Source organism: Heteronotia binoei, chromosome 15 (genome assembly GCF_032191835.1).
Source record: "Heteronotia binoei isolate CCM8104 ecotype False Entrance Well chromosome 15, APGP_CSIRO_Hbin_v1, whole genome shotgun sequence".
Lineage (NCBI taxonomy): Eukaryota > Metazoa > Chordata > Lepidosauria > Squamata > Gekkonidae > Heteronotia > Heteronotia binoei.
This window is the reverse complement of record NC_083237.1, coordinates 99,989-112,582: the sequence shown is the minus strand read 5'-3', so window position 1 is coordinate 112,582 and position 12,594 is coordinate 99,989. Positions and strand designations below refer to the sequence as shown.

The following is a 12,594-nucleotide window of genomic DNA, read 5'->3' as shown; positions in this document are numbered from 1 at the left end:
CACCGGAGACCTTCGCGCCGCCCGGCTGCTCCTCCTCCAGGTGAGTCGTAGGGCTGGCCGTCGGGCAGAGCGAGACCCCCCCCACCCCCCCTTGCTGGGCGGCCGCTCAGCCTCTCCTCTCCCCCCCCCGCAGGAGGACTCCCCCCGCGGGCCGCCCCCAGCTGCTGCGCCGCCCGCCGCCCCACCCCGCCGCCGCCGCCCCGCAGTTCGGAGCACTCCAGCGCCTGGCTGGCCGCCCTCCCCCGGCCCGCCTCGCCCCCTCCGGCCCGCATTCTCGTCTCGGCCCTGCTGCGGGAGGCGCGCGGAGGTGCCACGACCCGAGGGCCCCTGGGCCAGGTCATCTACGACGCCCGGCGGCGCCTCCCCAGCCGCGCCGCTCCCCAGCGCCCCGCCTGGCTCCCGTAGCCGCCCCCTCGGACCAAGCAACAGCCGCCGCCGAGGAAGGCGCTCTCCGCAGCCCCCCTGGAAAGCCCACCCGCCTGCCTGCCAGGAAAGTGGACACGCCTTCTCTGCCCACCGCCCTCCAGCTTGCCAGGGGAGAGCTCCTGGAGGTGGGGGAGGAAAGGGGCAATTGCTCTAAAGTGTACTTCTCTGCAGAAGAAGAAAAAGTAAAACTCCAGCAGCTGTTGTTACTCTGCCTGCAGAATTCCGGGGGGGAGGGCCATCCCACGTGCCCACCACCCCCTGCTCTGCTTCAGCCTCCTCTGCACCTCCCCCACCCCCACAACAACAGAGCAACCTCAGCTCCCTTTACCGAAGGAGCAAGCACAAGTCATCTCTGACTTTGGGGTGACATTGCTTTCACAACGTTTCCACGGCAGACTTTTTACGGGGCGGTTTGCCATTGCCTTCCCCAGTCCTCTACACTCCCCCCCCCCCCAGCAAGCTGGGGACTCCTTTTGCCGACCTGGAAGGATGGAAGGCTGAGTCAACCTGGAGCTGGCTACCTGAAAACGCAGCTTCCGCCAGGGATCAAATGCTGGTCGTGAGCAGAGCTTAGGACTGCAGTACTGCAGCTTTAACACACTGCACCACGGGGCTGCTGTGTGGGGAGGTTGTGGGAAGGCGGGCAGCCAAAGCGAAGTGCAGTCAGGAAAGGGATCCCACCCCTGGCGCAGCAACAACCACTGGAGGCAGACGTACCAAAGGGACTGTATTTACATAGGGACTGTACAAGCCCCCCTCCCTGCACACAGACACATGCCTTTGACCCCCCCCCCCCGTGACAGCCAGCTGCCCCTTGCTGCGTGAGAGAGATGCTGACGTGGGGCTCCAAAGTGCCCTCAGCCTGGCCCTCCCCAGGCCTCAGAGAGAGGGTTGTGGGGGCTCCTCGGGCAGCATGCTGGGGGCTGCCCCCCCGTTGGCCTTGGCCAGGAAGGCCGTGGCGGTGGGGGCACCGGGTGGGGGGCTGTCGCTGCGTTCCTGCTTGACACCCGCGGGGAGGGGCAGGCTGGGCGGGGTGGACGAAGAGGGCGAGAGCTGGCCGCTGCCCCCTTTGCCCTCGGCTGCCGCTGGCAGGGAGACCACAATGTACTTCTGGACGCTGGCGGAGACGGGGGGGCTGGGAGCCACCGGGCCCCCCGAGACCAGCTTCATCAAGGGCTGCGTGCTGGGGACGGTGGTGGTGACCGGGGAGGTGGAGGTGCCGGCGGGAGCCCCACTCAGTGTAATCACCTGGGGGGGATGGGAAGAAGTCAGAGAGCAGCCGGGCTGGGGGGGGGGGTTCCCCCACCCCTTCTCCCCCCCCACCCCCAGCCACTCACCTGCTGAGACGTGGAGGTGCCGGAGGCCGAGGACATGACGATGAACTTGGTGGGCGGGGGCGAAGGCTGGGTGGGGGTGGCTGGCCGGGCGGACACCAGGGTCTGCATGGGCAGCGTGATGGAGCTGGGCACCTTGAGGATGCTGGGCGGGCGGGAGGCAGCGCCCCCCCCTTGCGGGGCCTGGGAGAGCGTCAGGGTGGGGCGAGGCTGGAGCGAGAGAGGACCGGGGGGGGGGGCAGGGTTACTCTTTTCCGACCAGAGAGGGGCCTCCTCCCTCCCTTCTCACCTGGGAGAGGGTCAGGGTGGGGCGAGGCTGGAGCGAGAGAGGACGGGGGGGGGGCAGGGTTACTCTTTTCCGACCAGAGAGGGGCCTCCTCCCTCCCTTCTCACCTGGGAGAGCGTCAGGGTGGGGCGAGGCTGGAGCGAGAGAGGACGGGGGGGGGGGGCAGGGTTACTCTTTTCCGACCAGAGCGGGGCCTCCTCCCTCCCTTCTCACCTGGGAGAGGGTCAGGGTGGGGCGAGGCTGGAGCGAGAGAGGACGGGGGGGGGGCAGGGTTACTCTTTTCCGACCAGAGCGGGGCCTCCTCCCTCCCTTCTCACCTGGGAGAGGGTCAGGGTGGGACGAGGCTGGAGCGAGAGAGGACGGGGGGGGGGGCAGGGTTACTCTTTTCCGACCAGAGCGGGGCCTCCTCCCTCCCTTCTCACCTGGGAGAGGGTCAGGGTGGGGCGAGGCTGGAGCGAGAGAGGACGGGGGGCGGCAGGGTTACTCTTTTCCGACCAGAGAGGGGCCTCCTCCCTCCCTCCTCACCTGGGTGATGGTCAGGGTGGTCCGGTTCACCTGCTGGGCTTGCAAGGCGGCCTGGGCACGCGCCTTGACCACGTGGGTGCACAGGAGGCTGCCCAGCGGGCCGTACTCTGCTCGGTAAGCTTCAGGGTTGTCGGGCGCGGGGCGCAGCTTGGCCACAACAGGAGCGCAGTGCTTCTGCGGAAGGGAAGGGAAGGGAAGGAAAGGAAGTGAGCCCTGGCCGGGAAGGCGGCCCCCGCCCCTTCTCTGCTCCCCACTCACTCCTGCAGTGCAAGGAGGAGGGCAACTGTGGGGCACCGGAAGGCTCCAGTCCTGCTGGGGAGGGGGGCCATTCTCCCATTTTCTCCTAGAAGGCTGACGCTGAAGAGCTCCAAGAGGACCTCCACAAACTGGGGGAGGGGTCGGCCTCAGGTGACCAAGTGTTAGGTGATGAAAATCCCAGCATCAAGCACAGGCTGGTGGAGGCTGTACTTGCTGAGACAGAGAGGAAGAAAGATCCTGGGAGGACAACGGGGAGCTCAGGAAAGTGTCAGTCCTAGGTATGCTGCAGTGGCGAAAAAGGCAAACTCTTGGTTAGGGATGGGGACTAAATCTGCCCGTGTGAGACAGGTGGCTAGACTAGATGGACCCTCCTTGGTCTGATCCAGCAGGGCTTTTCTGAGGTTCTTCTCAGGGGAAGGCCTCAGCCTCTTTGCCCTGTTGTTGGCCCTCCAGAGGAACTGGTTGGCCCCTGTGTGAGACAGGAGGCTGGACTAGATGGACCCTCCCTGGTCTGACCCAGCAGGGCTCTTCTGATGTTCTTCTCAGGGGAAGGCCTCAGCCTCTCTGCCCTGTTGTTGGCCCTGCAGAGGAACTGGTTGGCCCCTGTGTGAGACAGGAGGCTGGACTGGATGGACCCTCTCTGGTCTGATCCAGCAGGGCTCTTCTGATGTTCTTCTCAGGGGAAGGCCTCAGCCTCTTTGCCCTGTTGTTGGCCCTCCAGAGGAACTGGTTGGCCCCTGTGTGAGACAGGAGGCTGGACTAGATGGACCCTCCCTGGTCTGACCCAGCAGGGCTCTTCTGATGTTCTTCTCAGGGGAAGGCCTCAGCCTCTCTGCCCTGTTGTTGGCCCTGCAGAGGAACTGGGTGGCCCCTGTGTGAGACAGGAGGCTGGTTTAGATGGACCCTCATTGGTCTGACCCAGCAGGGCTCTTCTGAGGTTCTTATGAAGGCCTCAGCCTCTCTGCCCTGTTGTTGGCCCTCCAGAGGAACTGGCTGGCCCCTGTGTGAGACCGGAGGCTGGACTAGATGGACCCTCCCTGGTCTGACCCAGCAGGGCTCTTCTGAGGTTCTTCACAGGGGAAGGCCTCGGCCTCTCTGCCCTGTTGTTGGCCCTCCAGAGGAACTGGCTGGCTGTTGTGTGAGACAAGTGGCTGGACTAGATGGGCCCTCCCTGGTCTGACCCAGCAGGGCTCTTCTGATGCTCTTCTCAGGGGAAGGCCTCGGCCTCTCTGCCCTGTTGTTGGCCCTCCAGAGGAACTGGCTGGCTGTTGTGTGAGACAGGTGGCTGGACTAGATGGGCCCTCCCTGGTCTGACCCAGCAGGGCTCTTCTGATGCTTCTCTGCCAAGGCTTGGAAAGCCAACCAGGGAAGTTATCCAGCCCTCCCCCCCCCTACCAGCAGGAGGCTCTGGACGTGGTCCGCTCCAATCTTGTCGATATTGCTGACGACTGGCCCCTCGAGGACTGCCCGGACCCGGTCCCCCTCCACCTGGAGCCGCGGCAGGATCAAGGTCTTGATCACCTAGTGGACAAAACGTGCCCCAGGGAAGGTTGGGCTTCTGGCTGTCCCGGACAGGCCTTCCTTCCCAGCATGCACTGGGCCACCCGTGGCTACTCACATCGTGTCCAAGTTCAGCCAGCCCAGCGATGGAGCCATACCGCGTGGTCCACGGCGTCTTCTCATCCACCCAGCTCTGGTGTGAAAAGTAGGGCCAGGAAGGAAGGATGAGCATGTGGGGAAAGGCCTGTTTCTTGAGAGACTGAACTGACCAGAGGATTCGCTCTGCCTTTTAAGCAGTGCTGATTCCATCCTGAGGACCAGCGCTCTCACCTGGCCTCTGCCAAAGGTGGCCACAGCAGGCCTGGGCAGAGGCTCCAAGCTCATGGGAATCCCTCAGAGCCTGCCTTTGCAGCAGGAAAGAGGCCACGCCCATCAGCAGCAGCTTCAAGACTAACGACATGTGGCAGGTCGGAGCTTTCGGGAGCCACTCCCACAGGAAGTGAGCAGACCCACAAAAGCTCACGCCTGCCACCAGTTCCGTTTGCCTCGACAGCGCAGCTGGACTCGGGTTCTTTTCTCCTGCGACAGACAGACTAATGTGGACCCCGCCCATCTGGAGTTCTGAACTTCCCCTTTGGAGCCCTTGATCAGCTGGTGGCTGTGCAGAGCATCGTGTGGACATCGTTTTCTTGCCCGTGTGTTTTATAACTGCTAATGCTGCTAGCACTTCTCTGTACCACGCAGTCATTTCAAAAACAGCTCCAGGAAGAAGGGGAGAAGTCAGCTGGCAAGGGGCTGCACCTGTTGGCGGCCCATCACTGCCAGAAGCTGCCTCCACGGCAGCCAAACGCTGGGCCAGAGGAGACCACGGCAGCCCTCTGAATGGCGGAAAGCAGGGAAGCCGTGGTCCTCTCGGTGGGCAGTCCCCCCAAAGGCCAGAGGGAGCAAGAGCCTGCTCAGGGGTTGGGGGAGCAGGGCGGGCAGCGGGTGCTGGTCAGAGACGGCCACTGGTGCTCAGCCGCGTCAGGGGGGGCTGTTTTGCCAAAAGGGGCGGGAGGGGGGCCCCTCCTCACCTTGGTGAAGGTTTTGGTGATTCGCGACTGGATGTTGTTGGTGGTGGTGCTGAAGTTCTTGCAGATCTGGGCGATGAGGCGAGCAGCGAAGTCCCGCAAGGCCCAGTGGTTGTCGACATCCGGCCGGAGACACAGCTGCCGGCTCACGACACACGTCATCACTGCCGGGATCAGCTCGTGGAGCTGCGGAGGGAAGGAGGAGAATCAGGGCTGGAGCTGCCTCAACCCCTGCTGCTCCCCCCCCAAAAAACCTGGCCAAGGAGCTGCTCACGTATTTCTCCAAGTAGAGCGTGGGGTTGTCCATGAGGGCCTTTACCATCCGCATGAGGTAGATGAGAAGGGCCAGGTTGTTCTGCACCACATTCACGCGCACCTGAGCGGGAGAGGAGGAACTGGAGCCCTGCAGCCAACGAAAGCCACCCCCCGCCCACCCCCTACTGCTAGGGCCAGGGGCTTCTTGGCAACCCCAGGCCGCCTCCCGCAGGGAACCCCAGAGGGTCTCTTCGGACCCCCCCAACCCACTGAGCAGCTCCTTCCACAAAAGGAGGCCTGTGCTCTGCAAGCATCGCTGGTTGTGAGCCCCCCCTCCCTGCACTGTGAAGGTGGCACAGCCGCCCAGGCAGGCAGGCCCTGTGCGTAGAAGCTTCCATTCCTTCCCCTCCCCAGCCCTGTTTCATGACCGTCACCTGGAGAGAGTGGCACAGGGGCAAATTCAACAGCAGAGAGAGCTGCTCGCAAACAGGCCAGCATGGCGGGGGTGGGGGGGAAGGGCACCTCTCCCCCAGCTGGCTCTTTGGCCAAACTAAGCCAAAGCCAGGCAGGGTCAAAGACCCAGAGTGACAGTGCTGGATGGAGCAATGCCCCCCACCCCCCCTTCTCACCCCTTCGGAAATGAAGGTGCTGAACCGCGGCAGCATCTGATAGAGTCCTGGGTCCGTGGCGATGCTCTGCAGGGCTTCCTGGGGTGGGGGAGGGCACAGTGAACAGGCAGCCGCGGGGCACCAAGAGAAGCATCAGCCGCCCACTGCAAGCACCACACAACACACCAGAGGGGCTGCAGTTCTCCAGGGCAAAACTTGACCACTGCCCTCTTCCTTCCAGGAAGCACCGCTCAGCCAGCAAGAGCAGCTGCAGCAGCCCTCCCCCAACAGACCGGGCATCTGCAGGGACACGCCCCCTCCCCCCCCCCCCCCGAGCGGCTGCAGGGACCTCCACAGCCGGAGGGCGAATGGGCAGACAGACGGAAGCCTTGGGTGTGGCATCCCCACACGGAGTGCTCTGGGAAGAGCTGGATCGGGGTGGGGGCTGCTGCTGCTCACCGCCCGTTTTGCCTCGCAGGAGCCCACGCAGGCCTCCGTGATCTCCTTGTAGTACAGCTGCTGCTCCACCGACAGCTCGTGGATGCTCCGGGGCTTCAGCTTCAGGGGGGTGCCCTCCAAGAGGGGCCCCTTCTTCTCTTTGCCTGCAGGGAGGGAGCAGGCAGCTAAGGCCAAGCCCCCTCCTGCTCCCCACAGACAGATGGCCAGCACCGCCAGGCCCCGGGAGCCTGTGCTTCGAGGGGCACAAACCTTCCCTTCAGCACACGCGGCTGCTGGCAGGAAGCACAACCAGGGACTACTCCGGATGGCCTGTCTCCATCAGTTGGACGCTGCAGTGTCCCAGGAACCCAAGGGGCCGAGGGAGTGTCCAAGGCTGCCAGGGGGCCCTCACAGGCAGCAGAGGGGCTCAGTGCAGCTGGCTCTCGGCACCCTCCTGCCCAAAGTCTCACTGCGTCTCTGGAGTCTCCAGCTGCAGCTCCAGAATCATGGCTCTTCAGAGGGAGACTTTGGCCATCAGCGTTTCCATTAAGCCCTCCCTGAACGCAGTGGGACTGACCTTTGCCCTCGGGGGGCGTGGCACTTTGTCCTTTGCCCTTGAGCGCCCCGTCTTCCTCCTGCCCCGGCTTGGTAGCTTTCAGAGGCTCCGTGGCCTCGGCCTTCTGCTGCTCCTTGGGAGCTGAGAGGGAAGGAGAGACAGAGTGAGGCCAACATGGGGGGTGGGTGGGGGGTCTTCCGTTGCAGGAGACAATCTTCCCCCCTGGAAGCAAAGTTCCCACAATCGGTGGCAGGATCTCCACTCACCTGGGGGTGGGTTTTCTGGGATGGCTGGCTGGACTCCTTCGATGCTCAGCCAGTGTGCTGTTAGAAGACAAAGCACAGGAAGTGTTCCCAGCCTCCCGAGCTCGAGAACCCGGACTTAGATCGTCCACGCTGAACACGGAAACTCAAAAATGTGCTTCCAAAAATAAAAGCCACTTCTGCTTTTTAAACCTTTGAAGGGGCTGCAATTATACCTGTCCTGTTTGTATAACTCCATTTAGCACACAAATCCCTACCTGGTTTTCTTTGTTATTTAAAACATTTATATGCCGCCTTTTGACCCAAACGGTCTTTCACTCATAAAGCAATCTCTGAAGGTCTCAGGAAAAATTGGGTGGGTGGGGAAAGACTCAGGCACAGGTGATATTTAGGAATCCCTTATCCCCAGGAGCAGTGCCCCCTCCTCCCCATGAGGGAAAGCTTCCCAGAAATCTTCCCGTAAGAGCTCCCCAGAAATCTCAAGAGCAGGGAAGCTGCGCAGACAACAGGAGGGCAGTAACCTCAGGACAGCTCCAATCGCCTGCCCAGCCTGGGGAAGGAAGGAAGGGATGGTGAATGAGTGGGATGGCGCCTCTGCTCCTCCTCCTCCTCCCAGACCTCCTTGTCTCCAGAGACGGAGGGAGCCAAAGAGTCTGCAGAAACACCCCAGACCCCAGCTGGCTGCAGTGGATGACATTTTCAGCAGCTCTGGCCCTTGCTGCGTGGCGGTGGTGGAGCTGCTGCTGCTACTCCTCCCTTGTTGGGGGAACGTTTGGCAGGAAGTGGGATAGAGAAACGTGGCTCAGCCCCTCCCCCGGCGTTTGCTTGGCATCTTACCCTTGAGGCAGACATCCAGAGGAACACGGGGGAGGGGAGTGTTGATGATGTCACTCAAGTCCACCTCTTTCTCTTCGTAGAAGTAGAGTTCGCGCCCCCCACCGCTGGCGTAACGGAAGGGGATGAACTCCTGGGCATGGAACCCGTACAGCGGCTGCAGCAGAAACAGCATGCAACTTAAGAGAGTGGGAAAGGGTGAAGCCAGCCCACCACCCCCTCAGCCCCACAGAGGCTGCCTGCACCACAAAGCCATCATTAAATCCCCACACTGCTGAGGGCAGCCCAAACCACATGTGCTGGGGCTCCCTCCAGTGCCCAATCGGAGAGGCCGTGCAAAGGGCCCCCAAGGCGCAAAGGACTCCTGGTGACCCTGCGGGGTGACCCCCAGGGCAAGGCAAGGCAAGAGAGAGCCAGAGGTAGCCAGAGGTGGACTTCTGCAGGCGACCTGCCCTCCAAGGCGAAACCATGCTGCTGGCCCTGCGGGGGGGGGGGGGGCTCCAGGGCAGGCCCACTGAATCCTCCAAGTTCTCCCCCCCCCAGTTCAGAGTTTGCAGGGTGCCCCCTGCCTCCTCCTCCTTGGCCCCCCCCCGGGCTCCCCCCCACCCCCAGTCACCTCAACGTTCTTCAGCTTCAGGGCGAAGTCCATGTCCCCTGTGGTCAGCTGCCGCCGCTTCCCCATCCGCATGAACTTCAAGGCGTCCTGCGGGGAGGGGGGGGTCAGAGCGCCACTCAGAGCCCAGCTTTTGGGGCTCACCTGGGCAACTTCCTTGGCCAGGAGAGAATAAGAAGGCCCCTCGGAGCCCACCAGGGGAGGGAATGGAGGAGGAGGCAGCCCACCAGGGGAGGGTAGGGTAGGGTAGGGGGCGGGGAGAGGCCACTGACCCCCTCCCTCCCCTGCCTTTTTGGCCTCACCTGGGCGACCTTGAGGCGGTAGGCGCCTCCTCGGCCAGCAGGAGGGGGTCAGGGGGCCCTTGGAGCCCACCAGGGGAGGGGAGGGGGCGAGGCGAGGGGCGGGGCCTCTGACCCCCTCCCCGCCCCCTTTCGGGCTCACCTGGGCGACCTCCTTGAGGCGGAGTTTGTTGGCCAGCAGGAGGGGGTCAGGGGACCCTCGGAGCCCACCAGGGGAGGGGAGGGGGCGGGGCCTCTGACCCCCTCCCCCCCTTTCGGGCTCACCTGGGCGACCTCCTTGAGGCGGTAGGTGACTTCGTCGGCCAGCAGGGGGGGTGAGAGGGCCCCTCGGAGCCCACCAGGGGAGAGGGCGGGGCGGGGCCACCAGGGGTGGGGGGCGGGGCTCTGACCCCCTCCCCGCCCCCTTTCGGGCTCACCTGGGCGACCTCCTTGAGGCGGACTTTGTTGGCCAGCAGGGGGGGTCAGGGGGCCCTCGGAGCCCACCAGGGGAGAGGGCGGGGCGGGGCCACCAGGGGTGGGGGCGGGGCCTCTGACCCCCTCCCCGCCCCCTTTCGGGCTCACCTGGGCGACCTCCTTGAGGCGGAGTTTGTTGGCCAGCAGGAGGGGGTCAGGGGGCCCTCGGAGCCCACCAGGGGAGGGGAGGGGGCGGGGCTCTGACCCCCTCCCCCCCTTTCGGGCTCACCTGGGCGACCTCCTTGAGGCGGAGTTTGTTGGCCAGCAGGAGGGGGTCAGGGGACCCTCGGAGCCCACCAGGGGAGGGGAGGGGGCGGGGCCTCTGACCCCCTCCCCCCCTTTCGGGCTCACCTGGGCGACCTCCTTGAGGCGGTAGGTGACTTCGTCGGCCAGCAGGGGGGGTGAGAGGGCCCCTTGGAGCCCACCAGGGGAGAGGGCGGGGCGGGGCCACCAGGGGTGGGGGCGGGGCCTCTGACCCCTCCCCGCCCCCTTTCGGGCTCACCTGGGCGACCTCCTTGAGGCGGTAGGTGACTTCGTCGGCCAGCAGGGGGGGGTGAGAGGGCCCCTCGGAGCCCACCAGGGGAGAGGGCGGGGCGGGGCCACCAGGGGTGGGGGCGGGGCGAGGGGCGGGGCCTCTGACCCCCTCCCCGCCCCCTTTCGGGCTCACCTGGGCGACCTCCTTGAGGCGGACTTTGTTGGCCAGCAGGGGGGGTCAGGGGGCCCTCGGAGCCCACCAGGGGAGAGGGCGGGGCGGGGCCACCAGGGGTGGGGGCGGGGCCTCTGACCCCTCCCCCCCTTTCGGGCTCACCTGGGCGACCTCCTTGAGGCGGTAGGTGACTTCGTCGGCCAGCATCTGGCAGGTCTCCTCGGGCACGTGGCCCAGGCCCACCGACTCTGCGGCCGCCTTCATGGACTCCGCGGGCAGCTGCGTCTGGCTCAGCTTCGCCGCCTTCTTCTCCTCCGCCATCGCCCCCCGAGAGCCGCTCTGCGCCTGCGCGCAGCCCCGGAAGCCGCCAGCAGCGAGGAGGGCGGCGCCTAGAGCGGCCACGGAGACTCCCGCCCCTTCCGCCCTCCCCGGGGCCACTCGGACCCCCTCGCCAGGCCCTGCGTGAGGAAGGGGAGGCAAGTCCCGCCGCCCCGCTCTGCTCTCTCCAGCCGCCCCCTCTGTGCCTCTGCCCCACCGCCCCACTCTTCTCCTCCCGTCTTTCTTGAAGGCCTTGGGAGTCGCAGCCGCCACCGCCTCCGGATGACGATGGAGCCGCCGCCCCGTGCCCGGACGGCCCCCCTGGCTGGGCCGCTCATCCCCGGCTCCCCCTACTCGGTGCGGGTCCTGCAGGAGGGCTACGCCAGGGGGCTTCCCGACGGCGGCACCTGGGCCGACTGCACCATCTCCCTGGTCCGGGGGGGGCCGCACCTCACCCTGGTGGACACCGGGGGGCCCTGGGGCCGGGAGCGCCTGCTGGCCCGCCTGGCGGAGCAGGGGGTCTCTCCCGGGGACGTGCGCCACGTGGTGTGCACCCACGGGCACTCGGACCACGTGGGCAACCTCAACCTCTTCCCGCACGCCGACCTGATCGTGGGCACCGACCTCAGCCGGCCCGACGGACGCTACCTCCCCACCGGACTGCGCCAAGGCCTGCCCTACGTCCTGCATGCCGGGCACCTGGAGGTGTTGCCCACCCCTGGCCACTCGGGGCACGACGTCAGCCTGATGGTGCGGGGCACCAGCCTGGGCCACGTCTTGGTGGCCGGAGACCTCTTTGAGCGCCAGGGGGACGAGGGGGAGTGGCAGCCGCTGAGCCAAGACCCCTTGCGGCAGGAGGCCAGCCGGGCATATGCTTTGCGCATAGCTGACGTGATCGTGCCTGGCCACGGGGCGCCATTCCAGGTCTTCAGAGAGGGGCACGGGGAGGAGCAGGGCGATGCTGGCAGCCTCGGGGCAAAGAGCCATGGACCATAGCGTGGCTTTGTGGCAGAGGGCTGGGATTCGTGACTCTCTAGGGGATTGCCAGCCTTTCGGAGAGCAGGGCACAAGGGAGCGACCACAGCCACAGAATGGAGCCAGTCACAGAAAGGCCAGTGACTTTGCATCACCCCAAGTGGGACCCCGGCTTTATGAGGCAAGAACATCATTGTTTTCAGTTACACCCTGAAAATAGAATCATATGTTGATGCACCCCAGGATGGCGCTTGCCTTTTTTGTTGCTGCATCACACTGGCTGCTCACATTTAATTTAAGATCTTGTTCACACGCAGTGCTGCCCAGAAGCGTATCCCCATCCAGTATGTGTGTTGTTTATGTAGAACTTGGCGCTTATTAAATTGCATCTTGTTCACTTCTACCCACTTTCCCAGCATGCTCAGGTCTCGTTGAAATCTACACCTCCTGCTGTATTTGCTGCTCCCCCCAGTGTGGTGTCATCTGCAGATTTAATGAGTAGCCCCTTCACACCCTCATCCAGATCACTGCTAAAAATATTGAAAAGAACCTGCCCCAGAACTAAGCACTCTGGCCCCCTACTGGACACCTCCCTTCATTCAGACGAAATGCCACTGGCAACTGCTCCTTGAGTGTGTTTCTCCGACCAGTTCCCTATCCACTATCCTAGAGTCCAGCCCACAATCCTCCAGTTTACCCATCAGAATGTCATGGGGAACCCTGACTAAAGCTCTACTGAAATCCAGGCAAACCCCACCAACAGCATTCTTCGTAAGCTCATCTGTCACACAGCATGGCAGAAGAAGACGATGACTGCAGATTTATACCCTGCCCTTCTCTCTGAATCAGAGACTGAGAGCAACTTACAATCTATTTCTTCTTCCCCCACAACAGACACCCTGTGAAGTGGATGGGGCTGAGAGGGCTCTCACAGGGG

General features: G+C 64.2%; 3 protein-coding genes across 3 annotated transcripts in view; 2 read left to right on the top strand and 1 right to left on the bottom strand.

Moving 5' to 3' along the window:
- LAMTOR4 (late endosomal/lysosomal adaptor, MAPK and MTOR activator 4) overlaps window positions 1-12,594 on the top strand; it is a 440,193-nt gene that overhangs the window by 418,534 nt on the left and 9,065 nt on the right. The gene's annotated exons all lie outside the window — the stretch shown is intronic.
- On the bottom strand, window positions 1,141-10,685 carry TAF6 (TATA-box binding protein associated factor 6). The gene is made up of 14 exons (XM_060256042.1): window positions 10,527-10,685; window positions 8,970-9,056; window positions 8,357-8,510; window positions 7,523-7,579; window positions 7,278-7,397; window positions 6,722-6,864; window positions 6,284-6,361; window positions 5,674-5,775; window positions 5,403-5,585; window positions 4,448-4,522; window positions 4,225-4,350; window positions 2,572-2,745; window positions 1,764-1,970; window positions 1,141-1,674 (listed from the first exon to the last, which is right to left on the bottom strand). Exons 1-14 carry the CDS (start codon window positions 10,683-10,685, stop codon window positions 1,306-1,308), a joined length of 2,034 nt encoding a protein of 677 aa, XP_060112025.1. The 3' UTR covers window positions 1,141-1,305.
- MBLAC1 (metallo-beta-lactamase domain containing 1) lies at window positions 10,971-12,058 on the top strand. The gene has a single exon (XM_060255629.1). The coding sequence runs from the start codon at window positions 10,971-10,973 to the stop codon at window positions 11,676-11,678; it is 708 nt and encodes a 235-aa protein (XP_060111612.1). The 3' UTR covers window positions 11,679-12,058.